At 42.3% G+C, this 14,074-nt stretch overlaps 1 protein-coding gene across 1 annotated transcript in view; it reads right to left on the bottom strand.

Moving 5' to 3' along the window:
* Mmp24 (matrix metallopeptidase 24) overlaps nt 1-14,074 on the bottom strand; it is a 46,546-nt gene that overhangs the window by 17,092 nt on the left and 15,380 nt on the right. The window contains exons 2-3 of the mRNA XM_090352226.1: nt 9,153-9,301; nt 3,829-3,945 (exon numbers count right to left, since the gene is read on the bottom strand). Of these exons, the coding sequence (XP_090208352.1) occupies nt 3,829-3,945; nt 9,153-9,301 (266 nt within the window). The remainder of the gene's footprint in view (nt 1-3,828; nt 3,946-9,152; nt 9,302-14,074) is intronic.

Here is a 14,074-nt window from a genome sequence, read left to right as displayed (position 1 = left end):
GAGCCACTGCGCCCTGCCATATCAGACATTTTTTTTTTTTTTTTTGGCCAGTCTGGGCTTGGGCTCAGGGCCTGAGCACTGTCCTTGAACTTTCTCAAGGCCAGAGCTCTACCATTTGAGCCACAGCACCACTCCTGGCTTTTTTTGTGCATGCTAGGCAAGCACTCTACCACTAGGCCAAACTCCTGGCCCAACATATCAGACATTTTTTTTTGGGGGGGGGAGGTTAAAATCTCTTTTGGTTTTTATAACAAGTAGTAATTCTTTAAAAAACCACAGCAATGTATGCTGAACATCTACAGTTCTGCCGGCCACTTCTGAATTGAAGATGCGTGCTACCTCACTAGATAAATGGCATCCTGTTTTCACATAAGAAAACTGAGTTGGAGAATAGGAAACTTGCCCAGGATGGCACAGCTAGTTCATGACAGAACTGAGATGCAAACTACGGTCTAGTTTCCAGCAACTCCAGACCTCATTCTTCACCTTATGCCACAATGACTCTGTTACACATCAGACATTTTTAAACTGGCTTTTCCCAAAAGTCCCAGTGTCCAGTCTTTACAGCTACATATACTCATTGTTGTTTATTTGTTGGTTGTTTCTCTAAATCGATGTCATTGCTTCCTTTAAGTTCAAGTTCTTAATTAAAAAAACAATTAAATAAAAAAACAATTCATTAGAAAACTTCATACCCTTCAGGAGAATTTTTTTTTTATTTTTTTGCCAGTCCTGGTGACTGAACTCAGGGCCTGAGCAATGACCTTGGGCTTTCCTCAAGGTTAGTACTTTACCACTAGAGCCACAGTGCCACTTCCAGTTTTTTTGTGTTTTTGTTTTTTTATTTTTATTTTTTGGCCAGTCCTGGGCATGAGCTCAGGGCCTGAGCACTCTCCCTGGATTTTCTCAAGGCTAGGGCTCTACCACTTGAGCCACAGCACCATTTCTGGCTTTTTTTCTATGTATGTGGTACCAAGGAATCGAACCTGGGTCTTTGTGCATGCTAAGCAAGCACTCTACCACTAGGCCAAACTCCCCAGCCCCCACTTTCAGTTTTGGAATGGTTAATTGGAGGTAAGCGTCTCATGGGGACTTTTCTGCCCAGGCTGACTTGGAACCGTGGTCCTCAGATCTCAGCCTCCTGAATAATTAGGATTATAGGTGTGAGCTACTGGCATCTGACTACATTATATGCTTGAGTGCATTTCTCCCCTACTTCTATCTTCATTCATCTACCCCTTCTCCTTTTCCCCTTGACCCACCTCATCCCTTTCAAGTACCTATTTCCTGGTGTTTATTTTTATTTTTATGTTTTTGCCTGTGCTGGCGCTTGAACTCTGGGCCTATGTGCTGTCCCTGAGCTCCTTTTATTCAAGACTAGTGCTCTACCACTTGAACCACAATGCCACTTATAGCTTTTTTTTTTTTTTTTTTGCTATGTATGTGGGGTACCGAGGAATCGAACCCGGGTCTTCATGCATGCTAGGCAAGCACTCTACCACTAGGCCAAACTCCAGGCCCCCAACTTATAGCTTTTTCTGAGTAGTTTCATAGTCTTTCGTGCCCAGGCTGGTTTTGAACCTCAGTCTTTAGATAATCAGCCTCCTAAGTAGGATTACAGGTATGAGCCACCAGTGCTTTGCTGGTGTTTATTTTATTGAACTTTAATTTTGCCTTTCTAAGGAATTACACAACTTTTTTTTTGGTCAGTTGTGGGGCTTGAACTCAGGGCTCTAAACTCAAGGCCTGGGTTCTATCCCGTAGAGCTCTTTTGCTCAAGTCTGTGCTCTACCACTTTGAGCCTAGCTCCACTTCTGGTTTTTGAGTGGTTAATTGGAGATAAGAGTCTCACTGGGACTGATTAGCTAGGATTACAGGCATGAGCCTGAATTATTCTATGGCTGAATTATGGTATTTGAATTCTTCCTGTTTGTGTGTGTGTGTGTGTGTGTGTGTGTGTGTGTGTGTGTGTGTGTGTGTGTTGTGGGACTTGAACTCTAGGCCTGGGCATTGTCCCTGAGCTCTTCAGCTCAAGGCTACCAACCTACTCCTTGAGCCACAGTGCCACTTCTAGTTTTCTGGTGGTTAATTGGAGATAAGAGTCTAATGGTCTTTAGTGCCTGGGCTGGCTTTCAACCATGATCCTCAGATTGCAACCTCCAGAGTAGCTAGGATTACAGGCGTGAGCCACTGCGCCGGGCTCCTTGAATTCTTCCTTGAATCAACCATATTTGAGTTAATATGTATATACTTATTGTGAATGTATTTACTTATATGTTTATGAATGAATTCTAGCTTCTACATGAGGGAAACCTATATCTCTCTAGGCCTGACAACATAATTTTTTTTCAGGTCCTTTCATTTCTTTGCAAATGATACACAATATCCTGATATATATATATATATATACATATATATATATATATCACAAAGATGAAGTCTTGTAGATTTTTCTTCCCAGGCTGGCTTTGAACCATGATCCTCCAGATCTCAGTTTCCTGAGTATCTAGGGTTACAGGTGTGAGTTGCTGCTACCTGGCTTCTAGGCCTTTTTTTTTCATATATTTTTTATTGTAATTAATAGAAGGGTTACATTATATTTGCCAGATAGAAGGTGCATTAATTCACATACATTGATACCCTTTCTCATGTCTTGGTCCCTATTTCCCTCCTCCCAACCCCCTTCTAGCCTGTTTTAAACAGATTTCTCTTAACATTTCTCCTTTTGTCAGATTTCTGGGAAAATCCTGTTTTGAACTTTATACCTTGTCAGTTGGAAAGCCCTTAGTTTAACACAATGACCTCTGTCTTAGTCCTGCCTCTGCACTTGAGATAGAATCAGAGATTTGAGATATGCCAACAAGAACCCAAGAGCATGCCTTATTCCTGGCACTTGCCTCAGGCCCACTTCTATTCTGGCGTATGAGTCTGTGGTGCTTCATCATCCTGGTTCTTAGTCCACTAATCTAACTTACCAGACTGGCCTTGGTTTTTCCAGATAATCAAAGAATGACACTGTTTGAGTCATCTTCATTCTTTATGCTCCTTAAGAAATAACTGGGAGGGATGGGATGTAGCTCAAGTGGCAGAGCATCTGTCTAGCAAGCATAAGCCCTGAGTTTAAACCTTAGTTTAAATACACACACACACACACACACACACACACACACACACACACACACACACACACGAGAACAAGGTACTCTATGTTGGGCATCTTGATGAAGTTTATCAGGCTGACTTTAGGTGGAGAGGGAATGTAGATCAGTGTGTTTGGCAAGCACTGATAAAAGAGAAACAGTTCTGTCATGGTCTTTACCACATTTGAAAGCTACTGAATAATCCATACCCCATTTCTGTAACTAAAAACTGTAAGCATCCAAATAGAATATAGGGGCCTGGAGTATGGCTGGTGGAAGAGTACTCCCCTAGCATGCACAAAGCCCTGGGTTCGATTCCTCAGCACCACATACATAGAAAAGCTGGCACTAGTACTGTGGCTAACATGATAGGAAGCTGGCCTTGAGAAAGCTCAAGGGCAGTGCCCAGGCCCTACGTTCAAGCCCAAGGGCTGGCAAAAGAAAAGAAAAAAAGAAATAAAACATAGCTAAGGAGCCCACAAAGGAGCAGATCATCCTGAAAACCTGAGGCTGGAGTCACCATCTTGTGGAAGACATAAAAAAGACCAACTTACAGGATATTATACTTAGTCCTGGAACCCACTTCCTGAGCCCTCATCCTAAATCCAAGAACAACCTAAGCCACAGGAACAAAAAACCTGAATAAGCATGGATCAAAGCCAAGGAGGAAGAGAGGGAGTTAGTGGACCTGTAGGTGATGTGTTTTTGCCTCCACTTCTGTCCAGTCAGGGCATAGCGCTTGTTTCTCCTCCTTCGGCTCAAGTGGGGGTGGTCGGGGACACCACATCGAGGTTTCTTCATCCATCTGGGCAGAGACAGGACACACACAAATATACATACATATGCATGGTGGTCACCAAACATTCTAGGAAGGCATTGCCTAGTCCCCAATCCCAGTCTGAATGACAATGTATGTCCTCCACTTAAATTCTGGGACTCTGGCTCTGATGGTCCCCAACAGGAACATGACTGACTGATTCATCAATTCATTCACTCATAAACACATATCAAGAAACATTATTGAATAAGAGACAGAGTCAGGAGACATGGGTCATAATTTCCAACTCTACTACTGAACTAAGATCACACAAGTGACTGAATCGCATGAGCTGATGAGTTTCCTCATCTGCAACCTATCTGCAGTAATGGTCTAACCTCTTTGCCCTGTCACACAAGGCCTGCATGGTCTGGTCCCTACCTACCTGTCCAATAGCTTGTCACTCTTCTGATACTATATCCCAGCCACAGTGGGCTTTGCCTGCTCCTTAAACATACTAATCCTATTCCCATTGAGGTCTTTGTATTTGTTGTTCCCTTTACTTGCAGTACCCTTTCTTTTTTTATGTTTATCCCTTTACTTCATTAAGGTCTCTGCTCTTCAGAGAGAATTTCTCTGGTCACTCTATCTGAACAGACCACCCCATTCCACCACTGCTTGTTTATTTTGCTTATTTCTACACAGAGCTAGTACTCCCTGAAATGACATATTTGCTTCCTTATTTATTTTTTTACCTCTCTCACCAGAATCTGAGCTCCATGAGGGCAGAAGCATTACCTGTAACCCCTGGGCCTAGCACAGTGCTGAGACAGAAGGGGTTTGATAGTAGTTTGTTGACTGATTAAATTAGAACTCTCTAACAGTTGGATGGCATAGTAAGTTTTCAAGATATAGCTAAACAGCTGGGTATGGTGTTACTTGCCTGTAATCCTAGCACTTAAGGTAGGAAGATCATGAGTTAGAGGTCATAGTATAACCCTATCACAAATAAATAAACAAATACAAATAAAGAAATGGAGGTGCTGGAAGTATGGCCTAGTGATAAGAGTGCTTGCCTAGCATGCATGAAGCCTTGGGTTCAATTCCTCGGCACCACATACAGAGAAAAGGCTGGAAGTGGTACTGTGGCTCAAGTGATAGAGCTCTAGCTTTGAGAATGCCCAAGACAGTGCTCAGGTCCTGAGTTCAAGCCACAAGACTAGCAAAAATAAACAAAACAAAATAAGAATGGAAAAGAAAAAGACCAGGAATGGTAATTCCATCTGTGTAGGAGACATAGGGAGGATTATCTTGGTCTGAAGCCAGCTCTGGGCAAAAAAGTGCCAGATCCTATCTGAAAAATAACTAAAGCAAAAAGGGTTAGAATCATGCCTAGTGGTAGTAGCTCTTGCTACTACCTAGAAAGTATGAGGCTTTGAGTTCAAAATCCAGTACCACGATCAGTCAGTCAATCATCCAACTAACCATTCAATCAGTAAAGTGGCTGAGCAATTATAAATTATAATTATAAAACATAATTATTTGCATGATCATAGAACATAATTATATGCAGCAATTTACCACACTGAATTTTTAGTTTTAAATCTATCGCTCAGTTGCTTCTAATAAATAAGTTCTTTAGGGCCAAGAACCATCTTATTTTCATCATTGTGACCGTGCAGCTAGCCCAATGCATAGAACTTAGTAAATCCTAGTAACTGTTGGTTATCAGATAAAGTTACTTAGGGACAAATAAGCCTAGACATCATTGGGGATTTAAGAAGATGGAGAGTTATAAGCTTATAGGTGATTAGGGTCAGGCCATCCTACATTTTCTATTCCCTGGCCTAATGATCAATCCACTAAACTATAGGTTGGCCTCATTGGAGGGAAACAGTCTGACTTTACTCACAACATAAAAAGCTGTTGCCATTAGAAATAGAGAAAAGAAGACACCCTTTTTTTTTTTTTGCCAGTCCTGGGGCTTGAACTCAAGGCCTGAACTAACTATCCTTGGACTTTTTTCTCAAGGCTAGTACTCTAGTACTTGAGCCATAGCACCATTTCCAGCTTTTCTATGTATGTGATACTAAGGAATCAAACCTGGGTCTTTGTGTATGCTAGACAAGCATTCTGCCATTAGGCTTGAACTTAGAGCCTACACTCTATCCCTGAGATTCTTTTGCCTAATGCTAGCCCTCTATCACTTGAATCATAGTGCCACTTCCAGCTTTTTCTATCTATGTAGTACTGAGGAATCAAACTGAGAACTTCAAGCATGCTAGGCAAGCACTCTACAACTAAGCCACAGTCCCAGCCCTAAGACTATTTTAACTAAATATTAAAAGTCCCTAGATAAAATCGACCAGGCTTTACTCATCTTAGTGAAAATGACTCAAATGCCACAAACTAATAAAAGGCAGTGATAGCAATATCATGCCCTAGCCTAAGCATTTACAATTGTTGGTGTTCATATTCTTTTCAGATTTTTTGGTTATTAACTCTATGGGATAGTCAGAAATTATTATCCTCATTTTACGGATGAAGGGAAAGATACACAGATAAATGGAGTACCTTGCAAAATATAGAAAACAGTGAGGACTGAAACTTAGAAACAGAACTAAAACTTAGCTGAATAAAGAAGTGAACTATTATTGGAATCTGACAAAGGCCGGGGCTTTTCATTTTCAGATTTCCTTAACCAATCACTGTTAGTGATTTGTAACAGTGATTTCCTTTCACTAACAGTCTCAAGGGAAAGAACCTCAGTTACCTCTGCTATTGCAAGGCTGCATTAAACCTGGAAAAATTCCTAGGCTAGGAAATAGGCCCAGAGAAAGGGTGGGGGTGATTGTCCAAAGTCATAGAACTAGAGCTGAAAGTCAGGTCTCTGAATTCCTGCTGCACTCAGGCCTTACGTTGAATGAGGAGCCTTCTCCTTCCCACAATTCTAGACTACTCATGCTCTCCATGCTTTGCCACCTTCCTATGAAGAGGTATGGGTCAAAATGCGAGTGGGCAATGCCACCCCCTTCTCTCAGATCCTTCCCTCTGCCTCCCTCTTTCCTTGTCCACCTGCCACTCTCTGAACTTTATCCAACAGGCCTGGGGATTTCTGGAACTGAGTAAAACCCAAGACCAGGTGGTACCTCAGCAGAAAGACTAGTGCTTCTGGCCCAGGGTGCACTGCCATGAGGTGTAAGCAAAGCCCTCAAAATAACCTCCACCTGGAAAGAGAGTCGGACTCTCTAAGCAGCTCTTGTGAGTCTACTCACATCATAGGAGCTGCAAAGGTGCTATCACAGTATTTCACAACTGCCCAGTCAGGAATAGGAAATGTCAGATCATAAAACGGGGAACGTAAAATCCTAGCATCACCAAGTTTTGAAAGCTTAAGAAATTGTAATCTAGAATTTGGGGACCTTAATTCAACACTCCCCTTTTTCAAATGAACATGCTGGACCCACAGAAATGATTCAGTCACAGTGACTTACCCAATGGATGAACTGATCCTCGATCCACAATTAGGTGCATTTCCTGTTCCACTCACTGCCAGCTCTCCTGTGTCCTCACCCAGCCCTGCCATCTGTTCTTACCTGAGCTTGGGTTTTCATCCCTTACTACCTACCTCCTTTGGAGCTTTCCTCCAGCTCTTTTCCAGGCCTTTGTGGCATGAATAGCTTGTCTTAGACAGCTGGAGTAGCTTCTCTAGCTATTTCTGAAGCAAACTGAAACATGTTCCATTCTCTCACATCTTAAACATAACAAATGTCATCCCTCTGGCTACCATCCATATCTCCTCCCCTTCACTCTCAAGATGCTCGTACGTTTTCCCTTCACTTGCCATCTCTCCTCCTCCTTACCTCTCCTCTCTTTGCCCTCTGACTTATTCCACTGAGGTTATGGATGACCTCTTCCTTACTAAAATCTGTGTGATCACTCCTTAGCAGTGGATCCTGCTGAGGCCACACCCCCTTCTCTGCTGTGTTATCACTTACCTACAATTCCCTTTACTTTTCTGGTTGCTCCCTGCGTGCTGGCTTCCTGGAGTTCCATTCTCTCCCCTCTTTTTTTCCCTCTTCTTTATTTTCACTCTGGATGATCACTACCATCCTTGTGCCTGGATTTATTTGTTATTACCTCCTAAGGACCTCCCAGAGATTCTGTCTCCTTTTGGGCTCTAGGCTGGTATGGTCAGATGTGCTTTTCAATGAAGAGTGAACCTCTGAAAGGTGGGGTGGTTGCCCAAGCATATAAAGGCACTGAAGTAGGGCTGGGAATGTGGCTTAGTGGAAAAGTGCTTGTCTAGCATGCCCTGGGTTCAATTCCTCAGTACCATATAAACAGAAAGCCAGAAATGGCACTTTGGCTCAGGTGGAAGAATCTTGAGCAAAAGAAACTCAGGGTCAGTGCCCAGGCCCCAAGTTCAAGCTCCAAGACTGGCAAAAAAAAAAAAAAGGCAGCACTGAAGTATTTAGTATTTGATAGTTGGAAAAAGTATAACAAGAGTTGCCAGCCCATTATCAATCAGGAGTTCTCAATGTCAAGTAAAGTGAGTTCATTTCAAGTAACTCCAGAGGGTAACTTGACTGTAAGTTACTGGAGTAAGAGGAGATTTAAGAGACCTTCTGTAAACCAACCTTTCATTGTACTGACAAAACTGAGGGCTAGAAGGGATATCAGCTTTGTCTTCAAAGTTACACCGTAAATTAGTAGTAGAGCTGAAACTTCTATCTGTTCCATTTGGTACACTCTCAGTTCACATAAGAAAGGGTACTTTGGGCTGGGTACTGGTGGCTCATGCTTGTAATCCTAGCTACTCAGGAGGCTGAAATCTGAGGATCACAGTGCAAAGCCAGCTTAGGCAGAAAAGTCTCTGTGAGATTCTTATCTGCACTCAAAAACCAGAAGTGGAACTGTGCCTCAAAGTGGTAGATCACTAGCCTTAAAGCAAAAGAACTCAGGGACAGTGCCCGGGCCGTCCAAGTTCAAGCCCCACAAATGACACACACACACACACACACACACACACACACACACACACACACACACACAGAGAGAGAGAGAGAGAGAGAGAGAGAGAGAGAGAGAGAGAGAGAGAGAGCCAGCCAGCCAGCCAGCCAGCCAGCCAGCCAGCCTTAGGATATCCCCTCATAGGGTGATACTACCAGAGTAAAAGATGGTATGTATGGAGAATGCAAATCTAAATGTAAGTCTGAAAAGTTCAAAGGCACAATGTCCTATGCAAATCTTACTCGATCGTTGTCTGATCCAACACACCGGTGACTGGGATTCCATAAAATTGCTGCATAGTGGAGACTGCTGACTGTAAGGCCTTCCCTGAGTGCAACGCAGATGCCCGTGAATCATAGGGAAGCAGATAGCCATACGATTTTAACCAGTTCTGAAAGACATGCGAAAGAAAAGGATGCATTATGCTGGAGAATGCTCCATTCTACCTGGGTAGAGATTTGCCCTTAAAACTAGGAATCGTTTTGTCCATGAGACTTGAGGACTTATGCTCTGACTCCTTCTCCCTTCATTTCATCCCACAGAAACTGTCAAATCAATCTCCAGGAAACACAGCTCTGATTGGCTTACTTCCTGCTGTGAGCCTATCATTGGCTCTCTCTATTGACTACAGAAAAAAGATAAATTTGTATTTATTTATTTATTTTTTTTGCCAGTCCTGGGCTTGAGCTCAGGGCCTGAGCACTGTCCTTGGACTTTCTCAAGGCTAGAGCTCTACCACTTGAGCCTCAGCACCACTTCTGGCTTTTTTCTATGTATGTGGTACTGAGGAATTGAACCCGGGTCTTCATGCATGCTAGGCAAGCACTTTAACCACTAGGCCAAACTCCCGGCCCCGATAAATTTGTATTTAAAGCTTTCCCTTGCCCTGCCTCTTTACCCATGGATACAGGGTTTCCCATTGTCAAAAGCCTAACACGTAAGAGCACAAGAACAGTTAAGTCACTAAATAGAGCAATCTGTGCAAATTTGCCCACCAGAAATTCTTATTTTAAGTCGGAGTCTGAGCAAGAATCACACTGTAGGATATCTGTTGGCAAGAGATTATATACAACCACCTCCCCCTAAAGCAAGTAATTATAAGTAAATTTAAACAAAGTAATGTATTCTTTCATTTCAATAGAAACATAGTAAATATATAGAAAAATCTATTATGTAAGAGAATTCTTAAGCATAGGAAATATACACTTAAACATTTAGGCTTACATAAGGGTATGTGATGTCTTCTAAACATGTTCAGAAATAAATATAGGCTGGGGGGGGAGAGGGAGGGAGGGAGGGGAGAGGAAAGGAGAGAGAGAGCTATCTAAATAAAGCAAATCAGTAAATGTTAACTATTGTGGAACCTAGAAAGGATAATTCAGGAATTCTTTGTCCTAATGCTAAAAACTTTCTGTGAAAGTCTGAAATGATACTGACAATTTAGAGATGTGTGTGTACATGTGACAGTGACTGAACACAGGATCTTGCACATGCTAATGATGTGGCACCCCCAGATTTCTTCAAAAACTTCTACATATAAAAAAGAATTCTTGTGGGCCAGGACTGTGGCCTAGTGGTAGAGTGTTTGCCTCACATGCATGAAGTCCTGCGTTCAATTCTTTAGTACTACATACACAGAAAAAGCCAAAGTGGTGCTGTGGCTAATGTGGTAGAGCACTGGCCTTGAGAAAACCTAAGGACAGTGCCCAGTCCCTAAGTTCAAGTCCCAGGACTGAAAAAAAAATATTATTGCAAACATCCTTTGTGAATTGCAAATATCCTTTGATTAGATTGTCATGGAGGATTTCTTTTTTTCAGATTCTCTTTTACTTTCTGAGTTTTGTCAGTGGAATCATCTTTAAAAGAGAAAAAGAGCCAAATGAGGTGGCTCATACCTGTAATCCTAGCTACTGAGGAGGCTGAGATCTGAGGATCATGGTTCAAAGCCAGCCCAGGCACTAAAAAGTCCGTAAGATTCTTATCTCCAATTAATCACCAGAAAACTGGAAGTGGCACTGTGGCTGAAGGGGTAGAGCGCTAACCTTGAGCTGAAGAGCTCAGGGACAGCACCCAGGCCGAAAGTCCCACTATGGACAAAGAAAGGAGGGGGAAGGGAGGGAAGGAGAGAGAGAGAGGGAAAGGGAGAGGGAGAGGGAGAAGGAGAGGGAGAGGAAGAGGGAGAGGGAGGAGTGTGTTAGTTTAAGAAAAGAGAAATTGGGGCAGGGAGTTTGGCTTAGTGGTAGAGTGCTTGCCTAGCATGCACAAAGAACCAGGTTTGATTCCTTAGTACCACATACATAGAAAAAAGCCAGAAGTGGTGCTGAGGCTCAAGTGGTAGAGCTCTAGCCTTGAGAAAATCCAAGTACAGTGGACAGTGCTCAGGCCCTGAGTTCAAGTCCAGGACTGGAGAGAGAGACAGAGACAGAGAGAGGGAGGGAGGGAGGGAGGGAGGGAGGGTTCTATGAGAGAAAAAGTTTAAGAGGGTCGAAGCTTTGAAAGAAGTTTGGGTGAAGAAGTTCAAGGAAACAATTCATCTAAGGACAGTAAAGAAAGCAATGCTTATTCTCGTTAAAAGATGTGAGGGGATGGGAACCCAAAGAAATGGGAGCACCAAGAAATATCCATGACATCCACCAAAGAATAAGGAAAATACTTGTATGTTTATGGATTCCATAAACTCTTCTAGAAGCACTTTCAGGGCTGGACTTGGAGCCAAAAAACCCTATTCTCTGTCCATCCTAAACACCAAAATCCTATTCTCTGTCCATCCTAACCACCAAGTGAGTGAATAAAGGAAAATGCACCTTGGGAAATGGCATAAGCTATCCATATTAGCCATCTATATTAGCCTTTGTTTCTTGCTTCTAAATGAACACACTTATTGTGAAACTGTCTTTTATTCTAAGTCAAATCAAACCATTTTTGGACCAGGAATGAAACAAATTACTTTTTATTTACCATAGATGACTATAACATCTTTCCTGCCTAATGATAAAATTCACTTGACTTATTAAAAATAATATTGCCAGGGCCCGGGAGTTTGGCCTAGTGGTAGAGTGCTTGCCTAGCATGCACGAAGACACGCGTTTGATTCCTCAGTACCACATACATAGAAAAAAGCCAGAAGTGGTGCTGAGGCTCAAGAGGTAGAGCTCTATCCTTGAAAAAGTTCAAGGACAGGGCTCATGCTCAAGCTCGGGACCGGCAAGTAAGTAAGTAAGTAAATAAATAAATAATAATAATGCCAAAATAATACTAAACACACCCACAACAGAGTGACAACCTTACCTTTCTCACATTTGGTATCTAAAACATGTTTTCCTTTCTGAGTGATGACATAGAATATCAATACTTTGAGTTTCCAAAACATTGGTCTCTTTTATGCCTTTATATGTGTTTTTCTCTCTGCCTAGTATTCTTAGTTTGGCAAAACTTTCATATTTCACTGTTCAGCCCATAAATGACTACCACTGGAAGACATCCCAGGCTAAAATTATTTTCTTTTCTTCTGTGCTCTCCAAACCTCTTCCTATAGATACCGTAGATCTTATAATATTGGGCTCCGATGGTCACATATCAATTTCCTCCAGACTCTAAAGGAAGAGTCCATGCCATCTTTAGATGCTCAATACCCAGGAATGTACTGGATACAGAGCATTCATTTTGACTGTTCTACAAATGCATATTATTGAGCACTTATTACATGTTAATTCCTGTGTAAGTCTCCTAGCGTGCAACTATGGGTAAGGAACTACACACCAATAAACTCAGGATATGAAAGTATAATGCTACAAGGCAGGTGTGTACACAAATGTATGGGAGAAAAGAGAGGAGTGTCTTGTTCATAGGTAGAGGGAGAAGAAAAAGAAGAACTCAAAGAAGGCTTCTAGGTAGAGGTAAGATTTGAACTAAGTCTTAAAAATTCAGCATGAGCCAGGAATTCATGGTTCATGCCTGTAATCCTGGCTACTCAAAAGGCTGAGATCAAGGATTGTGGCTCAAAGCTAGTCTAGGCAGGAATGTATGTGTGACTCTTATCTCCATTAACCACCAAAACCCAGAAGTGGATCTGTGGCTCAAAATAGTATAGTACTAGCCTCGAGCAAAAAGTTCAGGGACAGTGCCTAGGCCCTGAGTTCAAGCCTCATGACATACACAAAAAAGTTACGGCATGTGCTAGGCATGTGGCTCATGCCTATAATGCTAGCTACTCAAGAGACAGAGATGTGAGGATTAAGATTCAAAACCAGTCCAGGTAGGAAAGTCTGTGAGATTCTTATATCCAATTATCCACCAAAAACCAGAAGTGAAGCTGTGGCTCATGTAATGGGCTTATCCTTCTGCTGAGAGACAGCACCCAAGCCTTGATTTCAAGTCCAAAGTTTGCACAAAAAGCAAGCCAGCAACAAAATTATAGCATATGCAGTGACCTGAAGACTCAGGAAATCATGACACATTTTGAACAGGATTTAAAATGACAATGAGTGGAGAGGTTAAAAGGGAGGGAAGTGAAGGGAGATGACAGGTCATCTCTTCACAAAGTGGATGTATTACAGTTGCTTTTGGGTTGATTGTGGGCCAGTATCAGCCAAAAAGTTCAAGTAAAATGTGAACAAATGGAAAGGACAGAGAAACTGTTACCCACCCCCTCATCTGTGTGCTCCAACTTCTATTCCCAGGTGAATCAGATTACCAGAGGCTGAAATCTCATCATCATATTATCTCTAATTCTCAGCCAGAATATACCTCTCTCTCTCCCCTTCGCTCTCTCCCCCCTCCCCCTCTTCCCCTCCCCCTCTCTCTCTCTTTTGTTTTGCCAGTCCTCCTGAGGACTGAACTCAAGGCCTGAGCACTGTCCTTAGGCTTTCCTCAAGGCTAGCGCTCTACCATTTAAGCCACAGCACCACTTCAGGCTTTTTCTGTGTATGTGGTACAGAGAAATCAAACCCGCATGTTTATGCATGCTAAGCAAGCACTCTACTAATAGGCCAAATTCCCAGCTTCTGGTCTCTTTCTCATTCAGGATTTGAATGAACAAGTATTATATCAGGAAAGATACAATCCTGAGATGGAATCCAGACTTTACCACTTTTCAGCACCACTTCAGTGTCTTTTTTTTCTTTCAGTTACTAACATGAAATGAATGAATTCTACCTAATAGCTA

Source organism: Megascapheus bottae, chromosome 18 (assembly GCF_031878675.1).
Source record: "Megascapheus bottae isolate mThoBot1 chromosome 18, mThoBot2.hap1, whole genome shotgun sequence".
Lineage (NCBI taxonomy): Eukaryota > Metazoa > Chordata > Mammalia > Rodentia > Geomyidae > Megascapheus > Megascapheus bottae.
This window is presented reverse-complemented; position numbering and strand designations above follow the sequence as displayed.